The sequence below is a fragment of the Hyperoodon ampullatus genome (assembly GCF_949752795.1).
Source record: "Hyperoodon ampullatus genome assembly, chromosome: 1".
NCBI lineage: Eukaryota > Metazoa > Chordata > Mammalia > Artiodactyla > Ziphiidae > Hyperoodon > Hyperoodon ampullatus.
Genome location: NC_136914.1, coordinates 81,546,710 through 81,569,525, shown reverse-complemented (window position 1 = coordinate 81,569,525; position 22,816 = coordinate 81,546,710). Strand labels below are relative to the sequence as shown.

At 39.8% G+C, this 22,816-nt stretch overlaps 1 protein-coding gene across 1 annotated transcript in view; it reads right to left on the bottom strand.

Moving 5' to 3' along the window:
* The window catches only part of PGM2 (phosphoglucomutase 2), a 28,411-nt gene extending 7,032 nt beyond the window's left edge, over nucleotides 1-21,379 (bottom strand). The window contains exons 1-11 of the mRNA XM_079699933.1: nucleotides 21,278-21,379; nucleotides 16,902-17,008; nucleotides 13,264-13,348; nucleotides 11,512-11,595; nucleotides 11,198-11,391; nucleotides 8,356-8,545; nucleotides 6,808-6,905; nucleotides 5,173-5,353; nucleotides 4,989-5,082; nucleotides 3,372-3,501; nucleotides 2,446-2,635 (exon numbers count right to left, since the gene is read on the bottom strand). Coding sequence (XP_079556059.1) covers nucleotides 2,446-2,635; nucleotides 3,372-3,501; nucleotides 4,989-5,082; nucleotides 5,173-5,353; nucleotides 6,808-6,905; nucleotides 8,356-8,545; nucleotides 11,198-11,391; nucleotides 11,512-11,595; nucleotides 13,264-13,348; nucleotides 16,902-17,008; nucleotides 21,278-21,364 — 1,440 coding nt within the window. The 5' untranslated portion in view covers nucleotides 21,365-21,379. The remainder of the gene's footprint in view (nucleotides 1-2,445; nucleotides 2,636-3,371; nucleotides 3,502-4,988; nucleotides 5,083-5,172; nucleotides 5,354-6,807; nucleotides 6,906-8,355; nucleotides 8,546-11,197; nucleotides 11,392-11,511; nucleotides 11,596-13,263; nucleotides 13,349-16,901; nucleotides 17,009-21,277) is intronic.
* Nucleotides 21,380-22,816: the final 1,437 nt, after the last annotated feature.

Below are 22,816 nucleotides of genomic sequence, written 5' to 3'. Positions count from 1 at the left end.
CTTCCCGGACAGGGGCACGAACCCGTGTCCCCTGCATCGGCAGGTGGACTCTCAACCACTGCGCCACCAGGGAAGCCCTAAGATGTTACTTTCAATAAATTACAGAAAAAGAGCTGAAATGTTCAAAGAAGCATTGAAAGTTAATGTTGAGGTAATCCCCCCAAAAGTAGGAAAGAAGGATATAGATGGACAGTGGGAAAAAAGAAACACGGAAAGTAGAACATCACTCCAGGAGAGTCAGCATCTAAGAACCTGTCAAGAAGGACTTGTCAAGAAGGTGAGAACAGAAAATGCAAGGGAAGAGGTTACTTGAAAAACAACCATCCAGCGTCCTTCTTTGACAAAAATCAAGAGAATTTCTCAGAACTGAAAGAAATGACTCCATAGATCAACAAAGACCAACCAAGTATCCAGAAAAATGAATGAAAAGAGACCCATACTAAAAGCATATCATTGAAATTTTAGAACCCCAAGTTTAGCGGAAAGTTCCTAATGTCTTCCCATGGAGAAAAAACAGATGGCACAGAAAGGACTGAATGAGTATGGTGTTCTCATCCCTGAATGCAGCACACAGCAGGTCCCAACTATTTCCTGAGTGAATGAATGATGGATGCTCAACGGCTTTACAAATACAGAGCAATGCTTTCCAAACTGTGAGTCAATAAAGCATAAGGGTAGAGTAAGACATTTTCAGACCTAAACACCTCCAAAAATTTACTTCTCATTCATTTCTTCTTAGGAAGCTACTAGAGGATGTGATTTAGGAAGATAAATATAAAAAGAGGAAATCATGGGGTCCAGGAGCAAGGGACCCACCCCCAGAGAGTGGTGAAAGGGCATTCCCAGGATGACAGCTGGGCGTTCAACCCAGAGAGCAGAAGCCTCTCCCCAGAGGAAGGGACCAGGAGGGAGGCCATTGGAAACAAGATGGAACCAACAGCCCAGGTCGAAAACCCTACTGAGAGGTATTTGAAGGATGTGGGAAGAACTGGTGAGGGTTACATAGAAATCCACGCAAATGAAAGAACAAAGCAGCTATCAATTACAGGAAAAGTAATTCTTTATACAAATTAAGGAGAACCTAATCATAGTACACTACTTAACTAAGCAAAAAACAATAGTTACCAGTCATAATAATACAAGCATGGAATCTGATGTCACCAAGAGTTGTGGTATAAATGTACTGTGAGGACAGGGGAGAAGAGTCGTGAATGCTGGAAGTGTAAGAACTAAATCCCTATCTCCATAATAGAAAATTAATAAAGTCTAACACTGATAAGTCATAGTATTACCACACGAGCACATTGTTTAGAAATCTGGTGGTAAATACCAGGAGAAACAACTAAGAGGGAAGGTGGTTGTCCTGGCACATGGAAATGAGATGGCAGGAGTTGGAACTGCCATGTTTAATTATAACCCTTTTAATACTATTTGCCTTTAAAAACATACTGTGTGCAGATGTAAATTAAAAAATATAAAAAGGTGAATATCAAAGCAAATGTCCATGTGATGAATTGGGAGATTGGGATTGACATATATACACTTATATGTATAAAAGGTATAACTAATAAGAACCTGCTGTATAAAAAAAATAAATAAAATTCAAAAATTCAAAAAAAAAAGAGGCAAATGTCCAGTATCTCATAACGATATTCTTACTGTCCTTCCTCTACCCCCCTGCCATAGTTAGCAATACTCTTCTGCCACATTTGAGCCTTCTTTTGACTCCAGTGGGGGAATCTACATGGTAGGAAGAATGCAAACTCATGCTTCACAGCTAACAACTCCTATATATTCAGAGAACAGGGTAAAACTAAGGAGGAAGCAAGCAGTGGTTCTCAAAGTTGGACCAGTAGCATTAGCATCAGCAGGGAACTTATTAGAAAGGCAAATAAGGGGTGGGCTGCAGGACTCAGTGTTTTAACCTGGCCACCAGGTGATTCTGATGCTTTTTCAAGTTCAACTGCTGAAAGAGAGGAAAAGCTGGGTTTGCAATCAGAAGACCCAGATTCTATCCCGAGCATCACCAATTAGCTGTGTGACCACAGGCAGGTCTTACACTTCTGAGTACAGTCGTCCCTCGGTACCCGTGGAGGATTGGTTCCAGGAGCGCCCCACAGATACCAAAATTCATGGATGCTCAAGTCCATTAGATAAAATAGTGTAGTACAATCGACCCTCAGTATCCACAGATGTGAAACCCTCGTATGATGAGGGTCGACTGTGTCGATTTCCTGCTGTATTAAATGACAGCATTGGCTTACATGACTAGTGAGAACCCTGTTAGTTTCAGCTCATGATTTTTAACTATCTATATATTTTGATAGCTTATCTATAATAATGCCTAAAAGCAGCTTCAATTAATTATATGATTAAGTTGAGCTATTCAAAGTGTAGTCAAAAAGTAAATAGAGACGAGTTTAATTGATAAAAGACATTACTTACAGCTTTTTTATCAGGTTGGCTATCATCATAGCCAGTTGTAAGGTCCCTAATGCCAGAAATTTCAAATTTGCCACAAGTTTTTGGATAATTATTCTTCCCATCATAGTTTCTAAGGTTTTCAAATAATTTTTTAATAGTGCCTTGATCGTGGCAGATAAAATACGAAGCTTTGGTGATATGGTAGCCATACCTATCAATACAAACACAATTACATGCAAAATGAGGAACAAATAATTCTGCACAGTGTACACTGAACATGTATCAACCAGTATATTCTAAAACAAATAACCGTGACTAATTTCAAAGGAATAATTCAGCATTAAAAAAGAGATCCAATTTTATAAAAGAGGTCCAACAATCTTCTCCAGGGATCGCTGAACTGCTCTGTGGCCCTCAGCCTGTATTTCTAAGTAAAAGTTTCTCTATTGGAACGTAGCCATGCCATGACCATTACCTTATGTATTGTGTCTGGCTGCTTTTGCACTACAAAGGCAGTGGTGAATAATTGTTTTAAAGACTAAACAGATGTTTTGTGAATACATTTAAGTCTTTTTTGACACTGGACACTTAAAAATCACATTCTTCCCTTAGCCATTTCTGCAACTAATGTTCTCATTTGTTAAGAATCAATGTCATCATGAATGGTAATTACTATTAAGTAGTTAAATATCAAAAGGAAAAGGTGATCCCTTATTTAGTTTTTATAGGCAATAGAATTCATAACCAAAGTAAGGACATCAGAAAGAATATTAGTATCTCATGCATAAGAACAGAGTAAAACATTAAAAAATATTATTACATGTGGGGATAACATGTAAACTGTATTTATGGCGATCATTTCACAATATAGATATACATTGAATCATTGTGTTGCACACTGAAATGAAAAAAAAATTACTTCAATTTAACAGTCAATAGAAACTTACTCAACATAGATGGCCTTTAGCTGCTGAGACAAAGACAAATTCTTGGTTGCTAGAAAGCTGGCCAACTCTGCACTTATGACGGCGGCACTGACTCCATCTTTGTCCAGAACGAAAGGGCAGCACATATATCCTGCAGAAACACGTGTCATACACACACTCTGAGGAGTAGGTCCTTTTACACACTGTGTGTGCACACATCTATATGCTCCCTGCCTACTGCATAAGAGGTTGTCAGTATGTAAATGCTTCTCATTCATCACCATTACATTTAAGAATCTAGGCCAGCGCCTAGCACATAGCAGGCCTTCAAGAAGTATTTGCTGAGGTACAAACTACTATATATAAAATAACTAAGATACAAGGATATATTGTACAACACAGGGAGTGTAGCCGATACTTTATAATAACTATAACTGGAGTATAATTTATAGAAACATTGAATCACTATGTTGTACACATGAAATTAATATAATATTGTAATTCAACTATGCTTTAATTTTAAAAAAGAAAAGAAAAAAAGAGAAAGTATTTGTTGAATAACCTGTAAGGAGAGTCTCCCTCCTAGACAAATTGTACTCATTTTCCAGGTGTAGACCAAAGCTCTCTAGCTCACACAAAACTGTTTCCAATTGTTATAGTCAATGCTTATTCTGTCTTCTCCAAATCCCCATATTTCTTACGAGTTATATGATTCATCTTGACACCTAGCCTATACTCTTTTGTGTGGTTTCTAACTAGATCTATACAAACTGCTGTAGGCTAAGGTCAGTGTCATCCATTTCTTTCAGAGTCGGTGTGCAACTGATATGCAATAAATATTTGATAAACAAATATAAGAAAATCTTTTTTTTTTAAATAAAAAGCTATAGGAAGGCCAGGATTGCAGTTCTGAGAGCAAAAGAGCAAAAGTTGAGCTCTTACACTTCATTCAACGAATTAGTTCAATGATGAGCCTGTGTCTATGTTGCAGGGAATGTATGAATTAGAAGAGCATGTATTATATAATAAGCATGATGTACAATAACTTTTATTAAACAAAGAGCTAAGACATCCCCAGCCCAAACATTTGCATTTCACGTTTCTATTGCTAGCTCTCCTTTTTTGCTCATTGATAGTGATCATTTAAGACAAGTGTTTTTCCATCATCCTGGCTGGTTCTTTCAGGTGACAGTCACTCTGATGAAAGTCCCACAACCAAGCCTTCTCCTTTCTTCTGGACAGATCTCTGCGGAGCACTCTATGAGGGGAGTGAACTATATTTGGCCTGGATATCAATACCATGGTGAGGAAATATCGTAACTCCCCAAATAGGAGGATTCTGAAGCTACTACAGCCGCGTACAGAACATCACTGTTCACAATTATCTGGGCAAAGGATTCACCTCCTGACATGAATGGCTTGGTTATTTGTGAGATATTCTTTTCAGCTAAAAAAATCTGTGATGCCAACTTTGGGGTAGGACACTTCAGCATTTGCTGAGCATCACAGAAGAAAAACAAACTGTGTGTTCCTGTTTCACAGTTAATCTTTTGAACCCAAATCCAAACCCACATCTTTGCCCATTTATTTGCATTCTATAAATTAACTGATCCCAGGATTATCATGATCAACTCTTACCAATAGCTTCTTCAAAAGCAAATAAGACATTTTTCCCCTGGTCTATTAGCTGTTTGGCTCGGTTTCCCATCCACTTAAAGCCAGTCAATGTTTCCTAAAAGGATAATCCAAGAGAGAAAGAAATGCCTTAGACCTTCTACAGAGCAAAAGAAAGGGAAAAGAGGAAGTCTCACAAACACCTTACCTCGAAGTGAAAGCCCTCCTTTAAGGCCATGGCCTGCAGGATTTTGGAGGAGACGGTGCTGGACAACATATATGTGTCTTTGAGGGCGCTGTGATCTTGGTTCTTTTCTTTCCAAGAAGTAAAGAGCCACCAGCCCAAGAGGGCCCCCAACTCGTTGCCTGAAAACACTCTCCATTCACCACTGAAAGAAAAAACAACCTATGTACAGCAGTGATCTCAAGAGAGATCACTTAATTGTAAGTAACAATTAAGGACAGAACAATTAAGCCAAACAAGGCTCAAAGTAGCCTCTGCAGGACTGTTCTTGTTATTTTTGTTTAAATAATAGGCCAGAAGCGTGACTGCCATTCCACAAACATACGAGCAGCTACCGTGTCTCAGCCTGTTCGCCTAGACAAACACTCTGTCTTTGAAGAGCGTATAAAATAAGTACATCAGCGATGACACACAAATGCTTTTATCTCAGTCTTCGGCAAAGGCTTTGGTTTTAAACATAACAGAAACATGCTGGCAAGATGCCCCCCAAGGACTTCCCTGGTGTTGCAGTGGTTAAGAAACCACCTGCCAATGCAGGGGACAGGGGTTCGAGCCCTGGTCTGGGAAGATCCCACATGCCGCGGAGCAACTAAGCCTGTGCGCCACAACTACTGAGCCTGTGCTCCACAACAAGAAAGCCACTGCAATGAGAAGACCACGCACTGCAACAAAGAGTAGCCCCTGCTCTCAGCAACTAGAGAAAGGCCCACGCACAGCAACGAAGACCCAATGCAGCCAAAAATAAATAAATAAATTTATATATATAAAAAAAAGATGCCCCCCAAGTATAATAGTTTGTATATCTCAATTTTCCGCTCAGCTTTGCTGATTCTGAGAGAGAGACTGCTTAGCATTCCTTAAGATCCAGCGCACTATTCACACAGTCAGGACACCACAGAACAGGCTTGCAGCTTATGTTCTTGTCTGTAGGTGGCTACAAGTACACCTCACATTTCAGCATGTAGCACCTTAGCTTAAATTTCTAAAACCTGATATAGAATTGAATCTCTTTTGTTATAATCGAAAATCCTAACCCTTTGACAGCACCCCACCATCTCCCAAACATCACATAGGCTGTTTGACACCCAAAACTGCTTTCACTTTCCCCCCTTTACCTACCACTGCTCTATACAAACTCTATAGTTGCACTTGTCTTAAGCATCGTCAGTGCCCCACAGGCATCTTCCCTGGTCTGTTCAACCTGAATTCAACATTGCTTTGAAGCTCCAGTTCCTCATCAAACCTTTTACCAAATGCTGAATTGTAAAGCCAGCAACAAAGTACTTTGCCCTCATTAGGCACTGAGTCATTAATTATAATAAAAGCAATGATAAAATGGGGGACGATAACAAATAGTAATTTCAATTCCAAATACATACTGGCTGGTTTACTCTGCAATGTGCTTGCTGATCGTGTGGCCCCCGGATCAGTACTTGCTCTATGTTAAAGGATCTTACTGAGGTTAAGTGAGATGATCATTTGCAAAATAAATGGGAAATATTTCCAAATAGGTCTGGTCTCTCCAGAAACATTTTACTGCCAAAGATGTCACCTTTTATATTTTCCATTATGTAGGTAAGTAATCACAATTAATTGTACCTGTCTTGCTTTTCTGCCACAGCAAGTCTGTCAGCATCTGGGTCGTTTGCTAAAACGATTTTGGCTGTGCTTTTGTCAGCCAAAGCAAAAGACAAAGTCTGAAAAAGAATAAGAGAAAAGATCATTCCAATCAAGAATTGAGCACAGGGCTTCTCTGGTGGTGCAGTGGTTAAGAATCCACCTGCCAATACAGGGGACAGGGGTTCAAGCCCTGGTCCGGGAAGATCCCACATGCCGCGGTGCAACTAAGCCTGTGCGCCACAACCACTGAGCCTGCGCTCTAGAGCCCGCGAGCCACAACTACTGAGCCTGCGTGCCACAACTACTGAAGCCCATGTTCCTAGAGCCTGTGCTCTGCAACAAGAAAAGCCACCACAATGAGAAGCCCACGTACCACAACCAAGAGTAGCCCCCGCTCACCACAACTAGAGAAAGCCCACGCGTAGCAACCAAGACCCAATGCAGCCAAGTAAATAAATAAATTAAATAAAATTTTTAAAAATGTTTTAAAAAAATTGAGCACATTTCAGTCTTTAAAAATGTTCAGTTCTTTAAGAACTAAAAGAGGTCTTTCCCCAAACCGAGGCTGAATTTTATTTCTGGAGCTGGTCTTGGCTGGTCACATATTACTTTTTGAGTCAAAGGTCAGATAATGAGAGCATCAACACATGACCCACGTGTGCCCATGGGATTCACCCCACATCTGATAGTGTGTGTGGCTGGACTGGTATTTCCAGGCCTGGGCCTGTGGTCAACCTAACAGACAAACCAAAATAAACCGACTCTCTGGATATCATTGTTACCCAAACCTTTAAAAAGACTAAAAGGAACCATAATTTAAATGACACTTCTTTGTATCAGAAAAATATCAATTGAGGAATAAAAATCATGCGATAAATCTCCATTCTATTACTGTTTCTTTTTGGCATTAAGAAGAACAGTAAATTACCTTAAAATTAAAATGATTAAATTGAATGTAAAGTATTAAGTTTGTGAGCAATTTCAGCTCTCACATCCTGATGCTAAGACATCTGATTTGAAAGTTCCTTTAAGAAATGGATGACTGGGCTTTCCTGGTGGCGCAGTGGTTAAGAACCCACCTGCCAATGCAGGGGACATGGGTTCGAGCCCTGATCTGGCAAGATCCCACATGCCGTGGAGCAACAAAGCCCGTGCACCACAACTACTGAGCCTGTGCTCTAGAGCCCATGAGCCACAACTACTGAGCCCGTGTGCCCAGAGCCTGTGCTCTGCAACACGAGAAGCCACCGCAATGAGAAGCCCGTGCACCGCAATGAAGAGTAGCCCCCGCTCGCTGCAACTAGAGAAAGCCCGCACGCAGCAATGAAAACCCACTGCAGCCAAAAATAAAATTAAAAAAAAAAAAAGAATTTAAGAAATGGATGACTAATAAATATAAATATTTCCAATGATGAAATTACTTTTTTGTTCAGCACAATGAAAATGCATAAAAAGATTTTACTCAAGAGTAATAGTTTTGAATTATATTCAAGATAAATTTTAAAATTAAAAAAAAAATCAGGTTACCAAGACACCTTCACCCTCTTCAGGATTTGGGTATCTCACTGTTGGGAACTCAGGATCGGGATCCTTCTGTTCGGGAACAGCCTCAGGAGGAACAAAGTCAAAAGCCTTGAAAGCCGACTGCACGAAGCTGTGACCCACACCATGAACGGAGGTGTGCACAAACTTCACCTTGGTCTCCCTGTTCACAGCCCTTGAATCAGACACATGGAGAATGATAAAATATGCAAATATGGCTCTCAAAACTGGAAGGACTGCAAAATATCAAGGAACCAGATTCCTAAGAATGTAAGGTATCAAAGTAATAAGAATGTATAAGACAACTGAGTATCTTTCCAATTCCATTAAAAAAAGAGAACTTATTCACTTTCTTTCAAACACACACCCTCCCCCAACACATTCAAGTTTTAAATTTTACTCTGTAGTTATTTTCCACAAATCTGCTTCCTTTTGGATTTTATTTCATGCTACAGCTTTCACAGCTGGCCCAGTGGCAGTACCCACCCATAGCAGTGCCAGTAAATACTCTTTACTAGCTTCACACGTTTCAAAGTGTCCCTTTTAACACAATGTGATGGAACATCCCATACATGGATGCATAAAAAATAAAACATTTTCTTTGTCAAGTAACAATCCTGTCTGGCAAAGTACCCTGATCTAGGGACTTAATGTAGAATAAAAATGTACATCAAGGGCTTCTCTGGTGGCGCAGTGGTTGAGAGTCCGCCTGCCGATGCAGGGGACACGGGTTCGTGCCCCGGTCTGGGAGGATCCCACATGCCGTGGAGCGGCTGGGCCCGTGAGCCACAGCCGCTGAGCCTGCGCGTCCGGAGCCTGTGCTCCGCAACGGGAGAGGCCACAGCGGTGGGAGGCCCGCGTACCACAAAAAAAAAAAATGTACATCAAAATTAACAGATTTCTCTCCAGACCCCAAGCTTGGGGAGAATCCTTAAGAAAGCATCTCTTGTGATCCAGGCTGTGGGGAAGTGAACACCCACCACCATGGGAGGGACACAAAACTCCACCCAGATGTTTCTCCCCCATCACCCCTATAGGACAAAAGCCTTAATCTGTAGGGGAAAGGGCAGCAACACCATAGCCATAGGAGGTGTTGGATAAGGATGCATGATTTATAACCAATTTGAAGATGAATAAAATATTAATATACCTTAAAAAAAAAGAAAAAAAATTAACAGCAGAAGTTATAGAAAGGTAAGCACAAGATGTTAAAAAATTCCAGTGATCTGACTGCTAGATTCTTAGGTTACTGTCCACTTATTTTGGCAATGAATAAATGAACAAGGTCTTCCTTAAGACAGTAGTAGTTTAAAACAAACATACCCTTGAAAATAAAATGCATCTAGAAAAATAAATATGCAAGATTAGTGAGAACAAATCTGGAAAAAATCTCTTAGATATTAAAGTGAATTATAAAGTTATCACGATTAGAACAGTTTAGGCCTACATATATAAAGGCAGATTAAAGGAACAGAATAGAGTCCAGAAGTTGATCCAATTTGAAAATGGGAAATATATATGAGAAGCAGTAAGGCTTAGTGGTTAACATGATTTAGAGACAGATTCTAAACTTAAATCTTGGAGCTCTGCCACTTATAAGCTGTGTGACTATTGGTTATTTTCTTAACCTCTCTGTGTCACAGTTTTCTCATCTGTGAGATGGCAATACACCAGAACCTACCCTCAGCATTACCGTGATGATTAAAATGAGATTAAATTAATTAGTACAAGTCAAGGGACTGTAGCAGTTATCTGATACATAATAAGCACTCATATATCATGTTAGAAATTGTTAGATTAAAGGTGATATTTCCAGTCAAAGAAAAAGAGATTCTTTAGTTTAATATGTTGTTACAATTGCAACTTTTTAGAAACAACCTAATCTGCTTTCCTACTTTATGCTTCATACAAAATTAAAAATCACCAACAACTCAAAAGATTTAAACATTGCAAAATGTAAACATGAAAGCCAAAGCAAAACAAGAGTTGTGCTTTTTTAAAAAAATAATCTTGGTATAGTGAAATCTATCTGTAGTGACACAAAACCCAGGAATCAGAAATTAAAAGTTTCAATGAAAAAGTCCAAAGGTAACAACAGAAGGGAAAACAATATTTGAAATAAATGAAGTCTAGTTTTCTGTACAAGCAAAGAGGTTTTACAGATGCAAAAGAGGAACAAATACATAGAAAAATATAGGTTAAATAAATACTTAAAATATTCATAATTAAAGAATGCAAATAAAGTTAGGTATTACTTTCATGCAGCAAATTGGGAAAGAGGAGAAATTTAATACTTAGTATAGGTAAGAATGTGTGGATCATATATTATTATCATATACTGTTGGTGGGTATCTCAGCTAGTGTAACATTTCTGGAGAGCAATTTGTTAACCGTTATCAACTTTGTAAATGCATATATAATTCTGATGCCTGCAATGTATCTTATGAATACACTTGTGCGCACACACACACACACACACACACAAATATATGCATATATATGAATATACACATATACATATACATGAATCTACAACAGAGTAGCAGCCGTGGCCTGTGGGCCAGCCACCTACTTTTGTAAATAACATTTTCTGGAACACAGCTATGTTTGCATGCATTCATTTCTGTATGATCTATGGCTGCTTTCCTACAACAGCAGAGTTGGGTAGTTGTAACACAGTGGCTCACAAAGCACAAAATATTCGCTGTCTTTCTAAGAAAAGCTGCCAGCCCCTCATCTATAGCCTCTAAAGTCAGATGCAGCTACAGTATATATACCAACTGAGGAGAAAACTTAACGAAAACAGAATTTGGCTAAATCCATTTACCTGTGAAAACAGTATTTTTTAAGGTCTTCAAAGTAGTCCTTATTGATGGAAGCACTTGGGTCATGAAAGAGTGGACAGCCATTGATCACAGAATCGTCCCAAGCTTGAGGCCATGGCTCTAGATTTTCTTCAATAGCCTGGGAAATCCCTTTATCATGAGGAGAGATGATCTGAGCCCCGTTATCCCAGTAGACCTGGAGAATGCAAGAACATATCTAGATGGTTTACAGTTCATCCATTCCCTATGCTCCCAAACCATAAAGGCATAGGATTCATATAGAAGGACATAAGTGTGGAGAGAAAAATAAAAATACCTTGTAACCATTATCCTGCTTTGGATTGTGAGAGGCAGTTATCATGATTCCAGCACAAAGTTTCAAATGTGATACTGTGTAGGGCTGTAATACAGTAGGAAAGGAGAACAGTTTTAAATAAAAAATTAGATATACTTAAAAGGTCTATCATATATTGTACCGTGTTCCCTTTTAATAAACATCATATATAAACATCATATTGTGTCATACAATATTTTTGTGCCACATCCAAGCAGTACACTCTGACTACCTTTAGAACTAATTCACTGCTCAAAATTCAAATAAGAAAGGTGAATATTTTCCTAGGTGTCTTCTTATTCTGTCTTCTCCTTGGTAGAGCTAGAAAACTCACCAAACAATATGATGGTCTGATTCTCCACTGCACATTCTTTTAAGCCTTCTGCTTGGGACAGCAGCTTATGGATTCAGTTTATTCCCTCCAACTGCTTCCTCTGCTCTTCTTCCCCTGATTTGCTTTTAAGGAAAAGGTTGAGGAAAATGTGGGAGAAATGCAGAGAGCTCTCACAGCTTGTCATTTATCTCCCACTCCAGGTCTGATTATCCCTCTCTTGCATCTCTACTTAGCTCCCATCTTTACAAGACTACTTCCCCAAATGGGGAGAGGTAGGCTTATGCGCCCCGTGGCTACACATGAGATTTACTCTACACAGGCGTCCTGAGATTCTACCTGCCTGTCCGCTTCCACCCTCCCACCAAGAATCACTGTGGTCACTTGTCCCCCCAGGAGTTATCTCATATTCCCCAGGTTTCCTGGAGCAAAGAAAAAGGGAGAATCACTCCACTAGGTGGGCAAATGACCATGAGACACTCATTTAATTCATGTCTGATATAAAAGTAATAGCTATCAACACTTACGTAGTACAGAAGACCAATGATGCTTGAACACATTGCAATTTTTCCATCAAACAATAAAACTTGAACCCCATCTGGATGTGACATTGAGTGCCTACTGGGATATTTACAATCTAGGAGGCGCTGCACCTACCTGTCAGTGCACTAGAGACAGTAAACACAAAGCTAGTGGAGCTCACTTTTTTATTTACACACTCTCATTTCTACTTGATGGAACTAACTGCATTCAAACCATGTTTTTGGTTTAGTGTCTAAAAACATTTATGCTTAGCATCTGGCTCCACTCTTAACAGTTCTATCTACTTAAAAGCAACAGCTGTCACAGTCCCTATTGTCCTTTTCTTTAGATTCTGCTACAGTAAGAATTTGATAAAAATCTTCCTAAAACATGCCAAGTATGCTTCTTATACTGGCCATGAATAGGATTTAGAATGAAACATTTATATAAAAAGTTGGTGCACCAACTTGTCAAAAATTTTCATGGTAAGACACGGTTTGAGTTGCATTCAGATTTAGACCCAAGAAGTTTCCTAATTGTGATAGCTGGGAAAAAAGAATACAAACCAAATTAAAAAGCAAACAGACAGACAAACAAACAAAAGACATTTTGCTAACTAGCTAAAATATCCTTCGAATGCAAGTAAAAGAAAAATTGCATTAAAAAAATCAATTTGGATGAATCAGAAGTTGAATACCAGAGAATATTACTAGGATGTGGGAGGAACATTCCTGGAGAGGAGGGAGAATTCCTGATAAAAGGCAAGGGGCCCTTCTATCTTTCAAACACCTGAATCCCAAGAGCACTGAAGACTGTAAAACTCGGCCATGTCCCATCTCTGATTCCATGATAGGAAATTACAAGAGGAAAGAGTTACTTACCACAAAGGGGGTTGGAGTTATATCAGAAAAGAGGTACACAGGAATCCCCTGGCTGATAAACGTAGTTGCAGCAAGTCGGGCGAATCTGGAAATGCAGAGTGATGGGGGAGAAAAGGAAAGTAGAGCCATCAGGACCGTGGGTGACAATAAAGAAGGAAATGAAGGTCCAACCATTTCTTTAGACTGAGAACGGCAGCCAGGTCAAAGAAAACGTTTATTTTACTTCTGCTGGCAGAGAATATTAAGGCTGGAGGAACCTTAGGAGTCATCTCACTCCACCCCTTTGTTTTACAGAAATGGGACTAAAGCCAAGAAAGGACATATGACCTGTCCCATGTCCACGAGCCACTTAGCGGCTGACCCAGGCCTGCACCCAAGTCTCTCAGCTCTCTTCCATCCAGGGGGTCTCAGTGGAGGGCGATGCTGCCCCCATGGGACATTTGAATCGCCTGGAGACATTTTTGGTTGTCATCAGGGTAGAGCGCTAGTGGCAGCTAGTGGACGGAGGCCAGGGATGCTGTTAATCATCCCACAATGCACAGGGCAGTGCCCACAACAAAGAGTTATCTGGTCCAGTACCAAGTCACTTGGCAACAGTGCAGGGATGGAGAAACCCGAGTCTAAAGCTGTCACTATCCAGTATATGCCATGAAGACTCGTATTTGATTCGACGTTGTCCTCTACAAAACATACGGCACACTGGCATGTGTATGTGATATATGTGTAACACATATACGCATATGACATGTATATGACATATATACATCTTGGCTCCATTCAGCCCTTAGAAGAAGACTTAAATCTTTGACACTTTGACATATTTCTCAATTTCCACAGCACCTGGCTTAGGGCAGGACATAGAACATGGCACTGGGTCTTTCTTCATGCATGGAGTAAAGTACTTCATCACAATAATTGAGCAATTTACTTCCAATGAACACCACCACACTATTACAGGATTAAACAAACAAAATATTTGATCATTCTCCCAAATAGTTCTTGAGCACTAACTTCATGGAACACTATTTCGGGAGCTGGCTGGGGCAAAAAGAGATCTTTAACAACTCAAGCGTCAAAATTCCTAGGATCAATAGTAATACGAAAATGATTTTGACAATTAAAAAAAATACGTCTACATAGGGGAAAGTCATAAAAATAACAAAATTTAGCAAAAACAACTTAACTAAAAATCTGAATTAAATCCACACTGTATTCACTAGAAGGTACTGAGTCACTTTTACCCTCATGAAATGTGTAGCATGTGTTCAGGCTGACTTTAAAGGTGCTTTCTTAAAGCTGTCAAAGGAGACACTCAACATACCTACGATATATACATGATATATGTGAATTAAGTTACAAATGTGCATGAAAAAAGATTCAGTGTGTTCTTTGCATATACTTAACAGTTATTGCTTAAGTTTCCCACCAGATATTTAAAACTGTAAGATTAAAGAACTAATCAACATTTCCTTAGGTAAAATTCTGAGACTGCAATAGTTTCCGACTCTTTAAGAAAATGTCGGGCTTCCCTGGTGACGCAGTGGTTAAGAATCCGCCTGCTAATGCAGGGGACACGGGTTCGAGCCCTGGTCTGGGAAGATCCCACATGTCACAGAGCAACTAAGCCCGTGCGCCACAACTACTGAGCCTGTGCTCTAGAGCCTGTGAGCCACAACTACTGAGCCTGTGCTCCAGAGCCCGTGAGCCACAACTACGGAAGCCCACGTGCCTAGAGCCCATGCTCTGCAACAAGAGAAGCCACTGCAACTAGAAGCCCGCGCACCGCAACGAAGAGTAGCCCCTGCTCACCACAACTAAAGAAAGTGCGTGCAGCAACGAAGACCCACTGCAGCCAAAAATAAATAAAATAAATAAGTAAATTTAAAAAAAAAAAGAAAATGCCCATTTCCTCATCATGAGTGTTTTACCATACACTGGTTAGTAATTGTTACAACCTCTAAATATCTTGCTTGCTGTAGATGACAGACAGCGACCCTGAGCTCCACTCCATCCCATTCTATCAAACTCTGAGACCTGAACCATAAACAAATAGAATCAGTAACATCGGTCACTTTAAGGAACTGATATGGCCCCAAGGCCAGAGCAAGAAACAGCTGCACCTTAATTGACAATGTTAACATATATGAAAGATGTGTCAACCTGAAGCAGGGTAGTCAGCCTAAGGAGAAGAAATTTGAGAAGCTAAACAGGCAGTTAGCCACATATATGCACTGTGCATGCTTTGACCGGAGGGTCTGACCTGCTCGTAAAGCATGCTTATGATGTAATTCTCATTGTAAATTCACTAACTAAAATTGACAAACTGATATTCTGAGGTTTATACTACATTACTCTCTTGTGAATGTAGTTCATAAGCATCAGTCCTTGAGAGATACAGCTTCTCTCTTGCTTTATTGACAAAAATCACATTTTTGAGCCTGCAGCTGAAGACCCAATGTTTTATATCACCCTGAGTTCAACCTAGGAGCTGATGTCATCTGGTATTTTGCCCTGGCCATGCTCCCTTCCTCACAGCCACACATTTGTTCCCATTAATGTTTCTCTCTTAGACTAGAAGCTACTGAGAAGCAAAGATTAGGACTCTATGAATTCATCCAGCACTGTAAAGTTATAAGACTTTTCATTAATATTAAACATTGTTATGTTCTTCCAATCTAAGAAACTACTAATACTTATACTCTGGAAAGATTTTTAAAATTCAACATAATAGAGGATGTTCAATTAAAAAAGAGGGTCATATAATGTGATTAAGAGCAGTGACTGGCAAACTCCAGCCCATTTTGTAAATAAAGTTCTACTGGAACACTGCCATGCCCATTCAGTCATGAATTGTTCATGGCTGCTTTTATGCTACATGGCAGACTTGTGACAGAGACTGTGCAGCCCACAGTGTATAAGATATTTACTATTTGCCCTTTAGAGAAACAGTTTGCTAACCCCTGGTGTCAGCCTCTTTATGTTTAAATTGTGTTGCCTTCTCTCACTTTATGATATTAGAGCAGAGATAAAAGTACATACTTCACAAGTTTGGTGAGGGCTAAATGAGTGAATACCTAGGTGCCTAACTCACATTCAGCACTCAAATGATTCTATCACCATCACCACCACCATCACTACCTCCTCCACCACCACCACCACCACCTCCTCCACCACCACCGTCACCACCACCTCCTCCACCACCTCCTCTACCACCACCACCACCACCATCACCATCATCATCTGCTTACAGCTACATAAGACAGTCTCATTGGTTTGGGAATGTTACAAGAATGCAGCTTGCAATGGGCATTTAAGAATGGGAAGGAGCTCATGAGGCTTATAAATAGTGGAAGAAAAAAATTTACATAAAAGGAAGAAAGTGAGAGGGAGAAATAATATTGTCAGTTAAAAAAATTACCTTAGATAGGTAATAATTTCTACGTTGTCTAAATGATTTTATCTTCTTAACCCAAACATAAAACCAGAATTCTTAAAAGTTGCAAAAGAATCTACCCATCAGTTTTATAGTTAAGCAATGTAGCTGACAAACATATTTAAAGTCAACATATTGAAATGGTGATTACACCTAAAACTACAAAATACACTACAAAAAAAGTTTCTGAAATATCTTTACATACCTTTTGCTGCTGCCTCCACTTGCTGGATGGGCTCGAGCATCATAGCTGATCACAACACCTCTTTGCTTAAGGTCACTGAATTGTTTTTCCAGGTATCTACAAAATCCCTAAAAAATACCCCACGGATTCAAAGAGTATACTATATGTTCTAACACACACACTATATATATATTATATATATACTGAACAATAGGAAAATAACAGCTGTATTTATTTTCTATCTGTATGTATCAGGTAATGTGTTGGACATTTAGTATTTATTATCACTAATCCCAGATCAACTTGGCCAAGAAACCTCATTTTACAGATGGAAAAGCTAGAACTCAAGAGAGGCTCAGTGACTTGCCCAGTTTCAGATACACGAATAGCAGAGCCTAGATTTGTGCCTGGGTCTGGTTAGAGGTGGTTCAGTGCTGGGTTAAAAGCACACAGACTCTGTGGGCTTGTACTCTACCCCCACCTACGAGCAAATGACAAGTTCCTTAATCTCTCAGTGCCTCAGTTTCCTCTTCTGTAAAATGGGAATAACAATAGTACCTACTTCAAAGGGCTGTATGAGGGCTAAATGAGTTAAAACATGCCAAGTGCTGAGAATCTGACACCAAGGAAGCACTATGTGTTTGCTGTTATGAGCATTATTTTTACTGTCATTTTTCTTCAAAGCCTGTATTCATTTTACACTAGCCTAAAATGTCTGAGGACAGGGAGGTGTTTCAGACATTTCCACCTGCCCTGTACATCAGTAGGTAAAAGAAATTCGACAGTTAAGATTTCGACAGTTAACTGATCTAAACTTGTTCTGTTTGTGATATTGTTTTCAAGCAGGTAGGTCTTAAGGAGGCTCTATCAGTCCACCATTATACAAATTAAAATTGTGCAGAGTTTGGGCTATTCCCACCTGCCTAGAGATGGTGGAACACACAATTCCTGCATCTTAGTGGGTGCAATAACATCACATCAGTCTGAAATATGGAAGATTAGAAAACAGTGAACTTTGAATACAAGAGGTTTAGATTACTGGACAAAATAGGTTTTATTACAGAACAAAAAGAACTCTGGTTGACTAGGTTATAATGATGGTTCATACCACTTATTTCACTTTGATTGAAGGAAGTCTTATAAAAAGTAATTGTAACTCTTATTTTTGGTAGGGCAATACTTCACAGCTTTGTTGCCAGAGTGATACCAATTTAGAAAGCATTCAGTTTTTCTTGTGCAAAAATATTGCATTGGGCATATCTTCTGAGGTTGAGGGATATGAGGTAATAAAAACATGTGTACTGGTTTTGTGGGGTCCCCTGACAGTACGCAGATGCTCACACTCTAAGGCTTACAACAGTGACAGTGCTCTCTCCCTGGCCCAGGTTGACCCCTGTGTGTGGCCCCAGTGTTCAAGGGGGGCAAAAAAACATTCAGCCTTAGTCTAAAATCCCTATCATCTCCAAATTGCTCTAAAAAACTCTGGGGCCTGCTGAGGCTGAGGACCTGAGAGCATGGCTAAGGGAAGGGGGCATGCTTTTTCCTGAGAAGAGACTAACTGAGGGATGGAAATATTATCATAGAGCGTAAGAAACAAACTTTATATACCTTCAAAAGGTCAAACTATGACCAATATGTAAAAGCTACAGAAAGATAGATTTGTCTCAAAATAAAGAAACCATTCTTTAATGAGAACGATCCAAAGACAGAATGGCTAATTCAGAAGACAATGAGTTTTCTATCACTGATGTGTAATGGCTCAGTTAAGTAACCTAAAAGGAAACTGTAACCTCTGTCAATGAGGCAAACAATACAAAAATTTCCCTCTAGTCTCTATCCTGTTTCCTAGTGGGTTGTTCTTGACTCACATGCATCTACTTCTTAAATACAACCAGATGAATTTGGGGGCACCAACAGGACAAGAGTTCGCACCAGAGACCAGCAAGCAACGGAGTTTTCAGATGACTCCAGGCTCCAAGCTGGCCCACGTGATGCCAAATGCAGCAGAGGTGAGCTGTCCTCACTGAGCTCCACCCACATTACAGATCTGTGAGCAAACTAAATGTTGTTGTTTAAGACTACTGTGTTTTGCGTGATTTGTTGTATGCCCTAGTGACCAGAGCAGAGGGCAACCTTATCCATCAACATGATCCCATGTTATCCATAAACTAGAACAGGATTCCCAGGCTCACTTTATTCTAAGCCTTCCCTCCAAAAAGATCTAGGGAGCCCTACTGCTTAACAGTAATGTGTTCCCATGGCAACTCTGTACCCTTATGCAAGAGTTCCTTCTTAGGGTTTTGCCAGAACATGCCCAACTCTGCCTTTATGTTGGGAGGTACAAATAAAGTACACGTCATCACCAGTAGTCAATTTTCCCAACGTCTTCTTTCCTGGAATTAAAGTGACCTTCAATTTTAACAAGTCTAAGCAGTTGAAGAAACAGAACAATCTGTTCCACTTCATTTCCCTCATAAACAGAACTCTCGACACTCAGCATCAGCTGTTTTATCAAAGGCTTCATCTTTATTCCTAAAAGTTGGGTCTGGACTCTAAGAGTAAAATTCACAAATGAAGGCAAGGGAACTCAGCAATAATTTCCACCTATGCTGTAAATTAAAACGAAATAGAACTAATAACTCTTGGTTATTCTGGCAGTTAGAAAAGCTTTTCAATGCTTGCATCTGTACAACCATAACAAACATTATAAGAACAAAGGAGTTGGTCAGCTTAGTTGGTGGATTGGCACTGGAATGAAAGCTCCATGAGGAAATCTGTCTGTTTCAGTCATTATTATATCCCTGATGTCTGGCACCCAATAAATCTCTGTTGAATGAATAAATGAATGAATGAATGAACTGCTACCTGAGTTTGAAAAGGTACTGCTTCAGCTGACTGTGCAAGCCTAACTTTATGGAGTAAATGTGTGATTCCCTGTGCCTAGGCAAACCCACAAGACTCATCCATAATTAAAACAAATCAGGTCTGTCAAATACAAAAGGAGCCTGGAGTTAAATTAATTAAACAAGGAGGCCATTGGACTGAGATGGCTTTAATGCCTTAGGAGCCTACTAAGCAAGCCAAAACCTAACCCTGTAAAAACCTCAAGGTTAAGAAATCGCAACTTAAGGACAGCCAATCACAAACAGCCAGCAAGGCTTTCCCAAATATGGCACCCACTTGAGCTGTAGCCAATCTGTTAATTTCCTTGCTTTGCTTCCGCCTCTTCTCTATAAGTCTTTCCCCTAGTTCTTGTTAGTGGAGTGCTCTGAGGGGGAGCAGAATACGTGACCCCAAAACATGTCACTCTGGCATGTGGATCATTTTGAAATGAAGGCAATCAAGACCCAGCAGACTGAAGAAAAACTTTCACCTCTTCCTTAACTACCTAGAAGAATTTAGATATGGAGCCTGACCCAGAAAGGGAACTTTTTTCTTTTTTAATTTTATTTTTATTTTTGGCTGTGTTGGGTCTTCGTTGCTGCGCATGGGCTTTCTCTAGTTGTGGCGAGCAGGGGCTACTCTCTGCAGCGGTGTGCGGGCTTCTCATTGTGGTGGCTCCTCTTGTTGCAGAGCACAGGCTCTAGGCACGTGGGCTTCAGTAGTTGCAGCACGCAGGCTCAGTAGTTGTGGCACATGGGCCCTAGAGCACACAAGCTTCAGTAGTTGCAGCCCAAGGGCTCAGTAGTTGCGGCGTGCAGGCTCTAAGGCATGTGGGCTTCAGTAGTTGTGACTCACGGGCTCTAGAGTACAGGCTCAGTAGTTGCGGTGCATGGGCCTGGTTGCTCTGCAGCATGTGGGATCTTCCCAGGCCAGGGATTGAACCTGTGTCCCCTGCATTGGCAGGCTGATTCTTAACCACTGGGCTACCAGGGAAGTCCGAAAGATTAACTATTATCAGAGATAACTTTTAATCTGAAAGAGCTATCTGTATGGCAGGCAAACATTAACTAGCAAACATCTGCTTTTCTACTGCCCTGTGAAAAATATAGCTATAAAAACATATATATACACACACATATATGCCTATATGTCTGTATATATAAATATACATATATATTTGAAAAGTCCTTCTATTGTTATTCTCCACTTTGAAGCCTCAACTGCTAAACCTGCCCTTGGGTCTCATTCTCTTTATGAGGCTCCCATACGTATGTAATTAAATTTGTTTTCTCCTGTTAATCTGTCTTACGCCACTTTAATTAATAGACCAGCCAAAGAATCTGTCAGCGTAGAGGAAAAACTTTTTCTCCCCAGCAGCTCCTAACCAGTTTGGAATTGCCTGATTCAAATAGATTTTTGCTCAAATAAACTCTTAAACTTTTTAATATGCTTCAGTTTATCTTTTAGCACTGGGACTATGTTAAGAATAACTAAGAAATATAAAAATGTGGCACCTGTGTAGTCTGGATGATGGTCAAGTCATTCATATGAGAAATTCCTGCTCCCATAGCACCTCGGAGGCCAGCTGTCCCAAACTCCATTCGAGCCCCAAAACATTTTTGCAGCTCTTCTTTATTACCTTCTGCAATTAGTTGTTTCACTGACTCCAAAGTTAAAGGATTCTGCAAAACAGAAATGTACATACCAGGTGAATAACATAATGAAAAATCAGAAATATAAGAAAAACCTCACAATAACTCTAACCTACAGGAGAAAAAAATATATATATATTATAATATATGTATATGTATGTATTTGAAAAGCATATATACATGCATACATATACACGTACAGGCTTTTCAATTTTCTGATGCTTTTAAAATTTCAAATATGAAGTTGGTCTTTTAAAAATTATAATGCATGATATTGTGATATAATAAGTTTTTATTTAGTTTTTGTTCCTAGTTCCTGGCAAAGAGGTCATAAAACCCTTGAAATTTCCTGAACGATTAGGATGAAAGGAGCATCTTTTGTTATTTATAACAAACCCGTTTCGTCCATACCTGAGTTTATTCTACTGAGGTGACTCTTGGGAACCACCCAAGTGATTAGATGGTTGGAACTTTCAGCCCCACCCCCTGACTTCCAAGAAGGGGAGGTGCTGGAGATTAAGTTTAATCACCAGTCATTTAATCAGTCATGCCTATGTAGGGACACTGAAGCTCTGCACTCCTTCCCACCATACTTTGCCCTATGGATCTCTTCCAACTGGCTGTTCTTGAGTTGTGTCCTTCATAATAAAATAGGTAATAGTAAGTACAGTGCCTTCCTGAGTTCTGTGAGCTGTCCTCCAATTACCAAACCCAAGAAGGGGGTCACGAGACCCCTGGTTTATCACTGGTTGGTCAGAAGTAGAGGTGACAACCTGGGACTTTTGCAGGTATCTGAAGTGGGGACAATATTGTGGGACTAAGCCCTGAAGCTGGAGGGTCTGTGCTAACTCTGTACTGAGTTAAATTGTTGGACACCCAGTTGGTGCCCACAGAGAAATGGAAACTCACACATTTGGTGTCATAAACGGAAAAACTCACACATTTGGTGTCAGAAGTATTGTGAGTAAAAGGAAATAGTTTTTCCTTTATAATGTAAGTATTACTTTCTTTCCTACAAAGGTAAGCACTTTTGGAGAAATGGAATGAACATACAGGTTTTGGGATCTAACACTCAGAATGGAATCCCAGCAACACCACCACTCACCAACTCTATACTGTTGGGCAGATTATTTAGCTTCTTGAATTCTCAGTTTCCTCATCTCTAAAATGGGAACAATCTATAACCTTCCTTACAAGGTGGTTTTGAGGTGGTTTACATTAAATTAATGTAAAACACCTTTTTCTATCTGGCACCTAGTAATAATCAAATGTTCATTTTCTTCCCTAATGTCTTCAAATTTTCCCAGAGTGATAGCATATATAATTTAAATCAACACCTTACTTTGGTAGTGTTTTATAAGTTGTACAATACTTTCACATACCTGGTCAAATTTGAATCTT